The 12,311-nt window shown below is 35.6% G+C and overlaps 2 protein-coding genes across 3 annotated transcripts; both read right to left on the minus strand.

Annotated features, from left to right (window-relative positions):
* Positions 1–722: 722 nt before the first annotated feature.
* Positions 723–3,925, minus strand: CA2 (carbonic anhydrase 2). The gene is made up of 10 exons (XM_086239021.1): positions 3,673–3,925; positions 2,705–2,763; positions 2,425–2,574; positions 2,269–2,317; positions 2,059–2,175; positions 1,883–1,936; positions 1,680–1,765; positions 1,475–1,583; positions 1,229–1,387; positions 723–929 (listed from the first exon to the last, which is right to left on the minus strand). The coding sequence occupies exons 1-10, from the start codon at positions 3,880–3,882 to the stop codon at positions 891–893; spliced, it is 1,032 nt and encodes a 343-aa protein (XP_086095147.1). The 5' UTR covers positions 3,883–3,925; the 3' UTR covers positions 723–890.
* Positions 3,926–5,309: 1,384 nt separating this feature from the next.
* Positions 5,310–9,911, minus strand: LOC147288732 (phosphoglucan phosphatase LSF1, chloroplastic-like). Of its 2 annotated transcripts, XM_086240466.1 has the most exons (10): positions 9,377–9,911; positions 9,162–9,268; positions 8,297–8,756; positions 8,082–8,153; positions 7,663–7,784; positions 7,032–7,247; positions 6,699–6,804; positions 6,349–6,461; positions 5,928–6,075; positions 5,310–5,682 (listed from the first exon to the last, which is right to left on the minus strand). In XM_086240466.1, the coding sequence occupies exons 1-10, from the start codon at positions 9,683–9,685 to the stop codon at positions 5,563–5,565; spliced, it is 1,773 nt and encodes a 590-aa protein (XP_086096592.1). In that variant the 5' UTR covers positions 9,686–9,911; the 3' UTR covers positions 5,310–5,562. The 2 variants fall into 2 exon arrangements, with proteins under 2 accessions (XP_086096592.1, XP_086096593.1); XM_086240467.1 differs by lacking the exon at positions 9,377–9,911 and having other exon boundaries at positions 8,297–8,772.
* Between the last annotated feature and the right edge of the window lie 2,400 nt (positions 9,912–12,311).

The following is a 12,311-nucleotide window of genomic DNA, read 5'->3' on the forward strand; positions in this document are numbered from 1 at the left end:
CAAAACCCTGAAAATATAGATGCATAGTGGGTTCCTTCAGATTATTAGGGGGGAGGATACAGAAGTTAAAAGCTGTCCTATAATTGTTAACATAATAAAACACAGGGATTAAATTCAGAATTTTTAAACCACGAGGATCAAATTTGTTTTTGGGTCAACACACAAGGACTAAAATCGTATTTTATCCTTATTTTTTACAATAGGGATGTCTGTCCCAAAAAAAAGAACAGGGGTTGTGTTGACATGGTGGTATGGGACTGTCCACCGCATGATTGTTAACAAAGAATTCAATGCATCATTATTGAAGTGCAAGTTGTGAGATTGGAATTAAGGGGATGTTATTGATATCATATCATCTTCAATTGATGGACAATTTGGTAATTACCAAATAGTAGTTGCCAGGCCTATCCATCCATCAATCATTAATTAATTGATGTTATTCACTTCATTAATCCAATTAGAATGCATCAATTGCAACTCTTTTTGACAGATTAATTTCGCCTTTTAACAGATGGAACTAGTAGCCTTGAAAGAGCTAGCTAGCGAGTGATCGATGATGGTAAAGGTTTAGTGTTGTGATGTTTCATCATTGACCCATAATCTACATTTTCATTTTCTAGTCTTTCAGTTCTAGCTTCTCTTTTAGTATAACTACTATTTTTTCAAAAACTGAATGGTGCATTATATGTAGAAGGAACCTCAAATTATGTACCCAAGTGAAGTAGTCTTGAAAAAGATTAAATATGGGGATTAATTATTTAATTTGGTCTACATAACCCAATTCACGTTATCATATTCATATGTATTAATATGATGATCGATGAGAAGAGGCACATCTTTGCAATAACCACCTCTAAGCTCTAAAACCCATGTCCCTATCTAGCAGCTAGCTAGAGCTTCCAGTGCAGTACCGTGGCCACCTCTTTTACCTAACAAACAAACAAACAAGAAAAATATTGCAGTATTCCCAACGAAATTAAAGTAATTAATTATGAAACTATATACATAAGTGCTTGATTAATTTTTTGAGAGACAAGGTGGGAGCCTCCGATTGATCTCCATTATATAAATTTATTGTGGGGAAATGGTACAGATTACATTATTATTGGAGTTGCAGGAAGAAAGTAAAAGTGCTAGCTACTTAATTAGGAACTGATCACCAATAATTGGGATAATTAGGTAGCTAGGTAGATAATGATTAATGGTTGATGTGATTGTGATATCATACGGATAAAGTGGGAGAGAGGCCAAAATCAACATCCCACAACTCAAAACCTCCTTTAACGAAGTCATAGTAGCCTCCCTTCAATGACAGAGTCTTGTTCACCAACCCTTCTCTAACAAAAGGATAGCTCAGCAGGTTCCCAATTGATACATTCACTGCCTCCTGCATTACATTCCATTACAATATTACATAAACACATAATTAAGATAACTAATTAAGAAACTAATTAATTAATTTGGAGCTTAGTACCCTTTCACAATGGCTGCATAATTCTCCGAAAGGAGCATCAGGACCAAGCTGTGCTTTCACCTTTTTCCCTGCAGGTTGAGCGAGTTTCACCCAGTCTTCTATAAAGTCACTGCATCAACATTCATGTCTCACTCCATCAACATTAACAAAAACAAGATAAAAATGATTAGGGTAGCTAAGTAAGCTCATTAATTAAGGGTATTACGTGGTGGGGGGTCCTTCCTCTGGAAAAGACAAGAGTCCCTTAATCCCACCACAAGCGCTATGCCCAATCACCACAATGTATGAAACCTGCATTAATGTATATATGGCAATAATATATATGAGGTTTTTTTTTTTTTTGGGTGATAATAATAATAATAATAATAATAATAATAATAATGGATTAGATTAGACTAGATTAATTACCTTTAGATGCAAAACAGCATACTCAATGGCTGCCCCGGTACCAGAGTATTTAGTCTAATATTGTATTGCAACGTCATAGATACATAGAGAAAACGAAAATCGATCAGACCATAAATAATTAAGGAAGGATTAATGAATGGTGAAGTGAATTAATTAAAGAATTAAATTAAAAGTACCTTGTCAAATGGTGGGACCAGATTGGCAACTGTACGGACAACAAAAGCCTCCCCTGGCTGTATATCCAGAGTATGCGATGGGCAAACCCGCGAATCCGAGCATGCAAACAGCATAAACTACGTCCAATCCAATCCAACGGAACAATATTAATAAAAATGTATTAGTAATTATATCAATATTTTTAAGCCTTCAGAGTTTGGATTACGTACCTTGGGCCATTGGCCTGTGGCAAGTTCACCGTAGAGAGCTGGATTCTTGCTGTGAATTGAAAGGAAAAATACGAGAAATTAATTAATTAAATGTGATCAAGCTTAATTAATTATAATATAATTAAGTTAATGCATTAAATTAAAATGGATGCGTACTCATATTTTTCTTTCTTGAAGTGAATAAAGCCGCTTTTGAGTCTCTCGACGGCATCATAAGGTTTGGTGGTGGTGCCCTCTGCCGTCTGCAGCTGCGCTGTAATCTGCTCCACCTTCAAAGCTGCACTAGCTTTCAGCTCTCCCTTCTCACTGTATAGCAATTAATTACTTATCATTCATTTTCATAATACAACTTAATATTAATCTAGCTAGCTAGTTGATCACAAATTAAGTAATTAACAGAGGAAATTAATATATATATATATATATATATAGTTACCTCAGAAGTTTCTGGAGAGCTGCAATGGCCTCTTCGTACTCCTTTCCCATATCTTCTCTCTACAAATGAACCCCACAAAAAAATACAATTGATCACTGAAAAATATTACAATGTAATATAATATTCTTAAGTTTTAACTGCACTGCATCTTAATATTCAGTACACATGCATACAGATACCAAAGAAATGTTTTAATTGAACAAAAATTTAACAAAAGCAATTAAGCTGTTACATAAATAGTAATTATAAATGTTCACAAACTGATCGTTTTAATTTGGTGGGGGTAACGTAAGATTAATATTATTGCATATATCTCTAATTAACCGACCTTTTCTTAATTATGAAATTAATTTTCCTTCCTATGTATCCTGATCGCTAAGAAGGCCGCCAATCTGTAACGGCTTCTCATGAATATATGTAAGCCATATTTATACTTTTATTTTCACCAACCGTATTAATTAAAAGTAAATTGAAAAGGGTGTGTTTATACTTTATACCGTACACGATACATGTGTAATTTCCTTCTTTTTTGGTTCTTTGAAACGAACCATACACGTGTCATTAATTAAGTGATGTGGTTAACATAATAAGGTCTTGAATCAATGGCTAGTGGGCACGTCATGATCCCTGTAAGCAGATGATTCGTTGTGTGACAAGAACACAAATTAAAAAGACGACATAATTAATCATCAAACGTGTGCAAGGCTGGAAGCTTCCACATGCATGTCAGGTATATATATATATATGCCAATTAATGAACACCTTGAGAAATATGTAAATTAACGTGAACCAAAAAGCAGGCCACATGAAGAGTGAAATCAAGTGCATGTCATGAAACCCCAATTAATTATGTGTATATATATAGCATGCATGCATGTCACAATTAAGGTAGTCACATTGTCACATATATATATAGGTATTATATATAGTACATGAAGTAGCTAGAGAGAGAGAGAGAGAGTATATACCCTGGTGGGGTTGGTGAGGGGAGCTGGAGCAGTGAAAACGGGCTTGTTTTGAATGAGGTTTGGAGGAGGAGAAGAAGAAGAAGTAAGTCTGGCAGAGACACGTAATAATGCAGGGCTTTTCCTGCTGAGAGAAGACTCAACAGGAGAGAAGGTTGAGGAGGTGGAGGAAGAGGCAAGATGGCAGCTGTTAACAATCGAAGTTGCAGACATCGTAGGTAGGCAATGGGCCTTGGACTTGGGTGCCTTTATACACCTCACCAACAACCTACATCCACACCCACACCCACACCCCTATATTAAAATATTCAAATATTGAAATAATGAAATGGAGTACGCACTGAAAGTGATAGCCCAGTGAAGGAGAGCTTCTAACCTTGGAGGATGAGGTTTGGACGCTGGAGATCACTCTGTGTCTCCCGGCCTCACCAATTGCATGCTCCTCATCACTCATCACACACTACACTATCATCTCATTAATCCATCATCTTCGTAAATTGCTACATCATGCATACCCAATACCTGTTTGCCACGTACACTGTGATTGTGGCATGCATTCATTTTATTCCTACCTAGCTATCCACTTGACTTAATTGCATGGTCCTATGTTAAGATTGATGGATCCAAAATTGAAATAATCTGTGTAATGTATAATGTAGTAAAAGATGAGTTAGATGCATCCCATGCATGCATTCCAATAGCTAGAGGTAGCTTGATACATTATTCCATTGCAACTCATGAAATGTACTTGCACCTCCAAATTAACCTTTCTAACATCAATTATTTGGCTTCTAACTAGCTATATATGTTTCAAGTTCAAATAGCTAGGTAAGTACAACATTTTTACAGCTTCCCGTTTTGTACGTAATACAATGCAGATAAAAGTGAATGAAGTTATAATTCTTTGGCTACCACAAAATTGCCAAAATGTGATCAAATAATTAAAACAAAATTGAGTGAAGTGGAATTAATGGTTGGCATATATGTGACAGACATGATGGGTGGATGGATTGCGGAGATAAGGTCCTATCCTTAAAACTTGGTTCTCCTGGATCCAACATCGGATTTCTCTATTTGTGGCATATCGTACATGCAATTTATGACTGCCCTTGCTTTGTTGGGAATGTGATTTGACTTTATGGGCATCTCCATATTTTCCCACAGTCTTTGTGGGCTTCGAAGAATACTGTTCTGTCCAACTTAGCCCAGAAGAGGCAATTCTAGGGCCTATACAAGTCCAAAGCCCAAGCTAAGCCCAAACTATCTCGATTAAAACAATCCATCATCGTATCGATCATAATCACCTGCTTCTTATTGGCAAACCAAGAGAAAGGAAATAGTGGTTAGATAACAATACTTTGCTAGCATAGAACTGAAGTGAACACCACAGGCAGAGGGAGAGGGGTGGGGATTTGTTCAGTACATGTAGTAATAAGCTTACTATTAATACTATAAGCTTCGACACGGACTTGAGCCATTGCGTAATAATGTCGACATTCATGACAGACATTATGTTGACATCCTTGTGTCATCTATAATGGCAGAGGAGAGAAACTCACCTATATCCGAAATGCCAGCTCATATATCATTATATCTCATTTGGTGTCACAACCAATAAAATTGTGACAGGTGGGTATATAGAAAGTTTGAATCCTATTTGAAATTTCATATAAATTTCTCCAAAATGGCCCATCATCATATCAAGATAACCTGGCCGATGACATTTTTAAAGGTAGCATATGTGCAACAAACAACACACTTATTAAAATTGTCAAGGCCAATCTAAGGCATCAACAAAACAACCTCAACCAATTACATCGAGTTACAAAATGTACTCTTATTTTTAGGGAATCCGTATCATGCTTTCTATATTGATCATGAAGTCCCTGCCACCTACTTTGGAGCTAGTCTAATTGGGCATATAGAGAATGCAACACAACGAGCTGCTTTTGCCAGCATGAAGCGCTCATTTTCTGTCAATGGCCTCTCAATCACCTTCACAACATTCGCATCCTAAAACAATAAATCAAATCAAATCAAATAACCATTAGAATGGAGACACAGCCCCAAAGTGAAAGGGCATCATAGAAAGTATTTACTAGAATACAATGAATGGTTATTTGGGAAACGAAGCATCTATATATATTCCAATATCTGCTTATTGAAAGAGAACACAGGCGCAGGGATTTCATGTACATATTCAAATTTATATAAAAACAAAAACAATTTATATGAAAAGAAATGCATAATGCACTAACCTTTTTCTGTTGTTGAACAGAAGAAGGTCTCACACTGGCAGTATCACCAATCACGATTATATTGTTGAGATTCCCATGTTCATCCCTTTCAGCTGGGGAGGAGGTTGAATGACGCCATTGCCCGTTAACAATGAACTTGTAGTAATACCTGAAGGCCATGCGATATTTTCAACATAAGCTTTCTCCAAGAAAAATAGGAAAAAATGAAATTAGGAAGTAAAAGAATATCACATATAAAACTCGAACTCTACACATCTACATATTAATGTATTTATGTGGTTTAGGTAATCAAGGAAACTGAAATCACAGTGCATGAGCTTTGAAATATTTCCAAGCACTGAAGTTAACCAGGAGTCATTAAATCTCATATTTTTATCCTTATCACAATCAAAAGATAAGTAATGCAAAGCTTTTTACTTACTTTCCTTGTGAAAGTCTAACTTCTACTTCAAATCGTGATCCACCTATGTGATTTGCCCGAATTGGTTCTTTCCAATTTGCAGTGAAATCTCCAACCAAGTTTACATCCTCACCCTGTAATAGAGACAGTGGATACAGGAAACACCAGAAAAAACAAAGAAGTTCAATTACTATTCAATTATAGCAGGTATAATGCTTTAAAGACTACATGCTTAAAACTCTTCATGGAATTTGTCCTAGGTCAATAAGGCATTGAGAAAGAAAATTAATGACATTGTCCCTTCAGATCTATACAGTGACCGCAATCACTGCTAAAAGCACACTAGAGTTGAAACTGAAATTGTCAATTACCTCTTGCCCATTCCATACAAATGTCACAGAATGTGTTGCTGGTCCATCATGTTTGCCATTTTCCACCATGGCAATAAGATCCCATGTTGCCCAAGCAATTGCTGGTCTGCATTAAGATTTCAAGTACATTCTTCACCAGTTAACATACTGCAAAAGTACCCCTAATCACAAGAAAGGATTTTTTTTAGGGATACAAGTCATAGTCACATGCAAAGGAATTATGATATTTCTTTCAACAAACACAAATTTATGGCCACGATCTTACGCCATCAAGTACTCTTGTTTTAAGTAGACAATATAATAATTACAAACAGGATGGTCAACGAGAAGAACCTGTCAGGTCTACATAAATGCAACCCAGTGACAAAATTGTAAGCTGCATGAAGGGAAGTATCAGTCATCCAGTGCAAGTACGCTATCACGCAAGCAGGAGATCGATCAAAACCAGTAGTACAAGTAACATAAACACGATGATTCTTTTTCAGTAAGCGTAATAATAACCCCACACAAAATGGTAGTTTCTTCCTCAAATCAAAAGAATCTCCCTCCCTGCAAAAAGAAGGTGCAGACATTTTAGCAAGTGAACTGTAAGCTATTAAAGCATTGCATTCTGACCCATTCAGGACTTCCCTTTCCATTTCTAAAGTTAGCATTGCATTGTGAGGCAATAACCACCTGACTCAATTTTTATTCACCCTTTGGTAGAAAGTATATGAAATCAGTAATGCATTTCAGCTAAATGTCCAGAAAAATAAGCCAGATGTTAAAATCTTAGCAATACATGAAAAGAGCTCATGTTCTTCCAAATTGGTACTTGTTAAAATGGTTAAAGAAACCGAAAAATACAAACACATGCACCCATGCACACACATCCTCCACGGATAGAACTGACCTCAGAAGCAAGATCTGGCGAATTCTTTTCAACAATAAATAGAATACTGCATAGAGCCTTTTACCTATTTACCTTATTGGATAGTTGATCATCAGAATATTAAATTTTTGGCATGATTCATTTATTGAATTGGAATTGATGCCCCAATTTTCTGTCTCTGTTCCACTTTGGAAATTCAGTACAGCAGTAACTCCCTGTATGGAGAATTTCATAGCAGTTAAAGAAAGACATGGATAAAAACAACAAGACCCTGTGCAATGAACAATCAATAGATGGGATAATTATTTGTGAAGGCATGTTTAATTACATGCAATGGACCAAATAAATAAATTGCAAAGAACTAGAACATCTTCCTTTGCCACCATGAAAATCTGCATATCCATTTCAATATAAGCTGGCACAATGCTTATATGTGTAGACTACAAATTTCCAATGACGCACATCACAGAAATGCTGTTTTGCATAAAAATACAAGGTGTAGCAGTACTCACCGCAACATTTGACAAAGTCTCCACGTCGTCTTCTGTTTGTATACATGATCCAACATATATTTGCTCTGTAATCTAACAAATGAACAACATAATAAATGAGCAATTTAATGAAAATTGCTACTCATATAAACTAGATGTTATCGAAAGAATAAAGTATTGTTCATTCTTTAGTTTAATATAAGTATTTAGAACAAAGAATTTGATGAATATTGCACCTTACTGTAGCGCATGCCAAGAGAGTGATTATAGTATAGCTCGCCTTTAGAGCGTTCCAGTGCCTTAATATATTCCTCTAGTAGGAAATTTCCATAAGCCCATTCTCCATCTCCAGGCTCCTCTTCAGCAAAGATACAAACAACTTGGCTCATGGGTTGGGCAAGAGTATTCCTCTGCATTTGTGATTGGATACGGCCATTTTGGTCATTCAAAAATTTCCATCCTTGTGAATTTAGAAACTTCGAGGTGAATGTAACAAAACCAGAGTTCCCACTGCTTTCGGTAGATGCTTGCAAATTTGACGCCAAAACAGTCTTGTTCCAAGTGGCAACAGGAACTCGACCTCTATTGAATAGATTATCGAGGTCATTCGAAACAATCAGTTGTTGAACTGGAAAAGGAGAGAATGGTCTTTCGAGAACCAGGCTAAAAGATCCTGTTTTCTCCTTCAGCATCTTCCTGAAGAAACCAAAGACTGGAAAAAATAAAAACAAAAAATATGATGAACAGACAATCATTCGCAGTTGAATCATAAACAAAATTCAAAAACTTCAAAGGCTAATTTAGACACTTAATCACATGCACAGTAAAGAAGATTATTATGCTCCAAAACCAGCATTCAGTACACTCAACCTACAATATTTCCTGTGTAAACTCTGCCCTTCAGATTCATCCATAAAATCCATTGTCATCCAATTGGCCAAGAAGTGTTCCAAAAATAGAAAAATTCAAAACATAAATATGAATTAAACCAATATAAGATATTGTTCAATTTTAGCATTACTTCTCACATTTTTAGTCTTGACATTAATAATCAGTTAATTACAGACTGATCAATGTGAAATTGAAAGGTCAATGGCATACTGTGTATCACCAAAGTCGTTGGTCACAACAAGCCTGCCTCCAGACGAATCACCAGCCTTTTTCAATGTGTCACCCACCATTACTATCCTCGACTTCTCCGCATTACCCTACCAGATAAAATTCAAACAAAAAAACACATTATTCACTGAAACAATGAAACAGAATCAGAAGCTCTGAACTTTAATTAAAGAAGAGAGAGAAGAAGACGGAAATACCCCTCTCCTGAGGGCGTGGACGAAGATTTTGCCGTCGACGGAGAGCGCGAAGCGAATTCCGAGCGGTTTCTCGAGAGTGACCAGGAACTCGTTCAAGTTCATCTTGAATGAAGAGGAATCACTGCTCGACATCGCGAAAACCCTAACCGTTCCGACATTGGAGCGGAGCTTCTCTGTACGAGTGGACGTGAAACGGCCATTGACGAAGCATGCGTCGTATCGGCCCCAAAATGAGGAAGAGCGGCCGTCGAGCAACGGCAGCGACGATCGATCGAGAGCTCTGCAACTCGGCAGTTGCAGAGTGAACATCTTGCTGAGAAATTGGTAACGGTTTTTCGAAGCGCTTACAGTTATTGGTCTGTTACTGTTACTGTTACTGTTACCGAGCTCTCTCGGCTATCCATTACTCTTCCCTCTGTGATTTCTATCCTACACCATCTGGTTCTGGTTCTCAATTCTGGGTCACGTGCCTATGATCACGACTCACGAGCATTCCGTCACTTTTTTTCGTTTCCCTATTAACATTGCCACGTCGGAATCACTGCCCGCCACGGAAGATGAAGTACACTCTGTAAGGGTAATATTGTAATTTAGGATCGATGATTAACGACTGTGGAGGTGTAGATAATCACAACAAGTTTCCAGAAGCCTGTGAACATCAGAACATGTATGTATTCCACTATTCCCGCGAGATATTTCTTTTTGGCTTTTTGTTTTGTTTTTGTTTTTGGGGTTTAACCCGCGAGATATTTTTTAGTGAATGTGAAATCTCCAACTCCAGGGCCTTTACTGTATCCATGTGATCACATTAGGCTTGGGTTTGGTTTTTTTTTTTGGGTCATAAATTAAGCTTTGATTAGATTAGTGAGTGGACCACCAAACATGTAATGTGGCATGAGACAAGCCTAATTGTGACAGCACATGAGGGATGAGATGATACTCTTTTTTTCTTTTTAGTATATTGGATGATCATATGGCCATCCTACGTACCATGTTTGGTTTAGCAGAACAGATAAGAAAAAATATAACCAAACAGATCGACCAAGAATTTGCAGCTTGGGCTTGGCTTTCTGCTATATTAAGGCAATCTTAAGTGAGAAGGCATGTTCTACCTAAGAAATTAGTTCATCAGCATTTAGTGATAAAGTGAGGCTGCAAATGAGATCATGTGATTTTTTTTTCTTGTCGAAGATCTTGAGATTTATTTATTATGATCGTAGGTATTTATAACTTTACTGATTGAACACTTATTTTTACACATTCTCAATTTGATTCCTTTTATTTTAATATAGTTTGATTAAAATTGTATATAATTGACATATAAAATAAGAACTTTTCTGTCATAGTCTTATAGAGAAATATAGGATTACGAACATGATATACGAAAAAGTCTCACATCTCAATATTTGAACCGACTCTATTCTTTTACATTTTTTGTTTGTCTTGACATATAAATATATAATGTATGCTTGGATTACAAGAAAGGAATGAATATTATAGAAACAAGGATGAGACTACAAAACTAATGACATGAATTTAATTAGTTATCTTTTAAATATTTCATTTAAGAATCATTAGCAATCAAAGACTAAACTAAATGTAAGAATGGATCAACCATAGATGGAAGAAATGCGATGGTGCAGCACAATTTCCAAGGCTCTTTCGAAGTATATGCATGATCCGATCCTGACCTCTCGGATCACAAAATAATAATCTTAATTAATTTCATGTGCTTCTATGCAAGTTCCACAAATAAAATTAACTTGATACTCACTCATAATATTAGATTATTAGTATAGTCATAGGCTCTAACGTTTTAACTTTTATCTATTCTCCTTTTTCTTGTTTTTGTCAATCAAGTACTGAATATTGAAAACTTCCCTGCATTGATTGTATAAGCATATTTTGAAACTGTCAATCGACCTTGAATGAGACTATATATGTACCGAGTCTACCGACCCAACAAGTAAACAAATGGAAAATAAATAATTAGTACAATTTAATTAATGAGTGGTCCACAATGATTAATGTATTGCAAATTTGCAATTGGCTAATCATTAATTTGGTACACCATCATTTTTCCAACCTTAATTAAAAATTTAAAACATAGAGAAAGTCTATTGAATTTTGAAATGACCGGCAAACCAGTAGCTTCCAGCAGATAATTAATCAATTAGGAGCCCCTTGGCCCCCTTCACCTTTGCTAGACAATCACTTCACCTTTCATCTTCTCAGTCCAGTCAAATCAGTATTAGTAACTCTCAACGCTCAAAGTGCTCTTAAAATCAAGGAATGAAACACTCAATTTATTATCGACCCAGCATGTCGTTTTAGTCGAGGAATAAAATTTCGGGTTTTGAGAAAATTTCGATGGAAATTTCGATGGAAATTTCGACAGAAATTTCGAAAATTTTTAAATTTCGACAAAAATTAGATGGAAACGATGGAAATTACTATCAAAATACGGAAATTTTGAATGAAACTTTACCATATGTTTATTTAACATATTATCTACTAAATTGATAAAAAATATTGAAGAAACTAATTATATATAGTAGGCTTCATGTGATATAAGATGAATATAATGTGCGCTGGAGACAAATACTGTTAAATAAAATTAGTATAATGAATAAATGAAATTAGTATATTATTTATACTCTATAATCTATACATTAAACTCTATATATTTTATAATCTATACTCTATATTGTTTAGGATATGGTATATGATATTAGGATTTAGGCCCTTTATGGTATTTTTAATTATTTTTTATATAGAAATATATTAAAGTTTATTGATTTATGGTTTAAAAATAACTAAACGAAACTTCAAAATTGTCAAAAAAAATTCAAAACCATTTTTTTTCTTTACAATTGCCCAAATGCCTCAAACCCCAATCAACCCTAAACCTTTTAATTTTTTTCTCTTTTTTATT

This window comes from Dryas octopetala, chromosome 4, assembly GCF_963921425.1.
Source record: "Dryas octopetala chromosome 4, drDryOcto1.1, whole genome shotgun sequence".
Lineage (NCBI taxonomy): Eukaryota > Viridiplantae > Streptophyta > Magnoliopsida > Rosales > Rosaceae > Dryas > Dryas octopetala.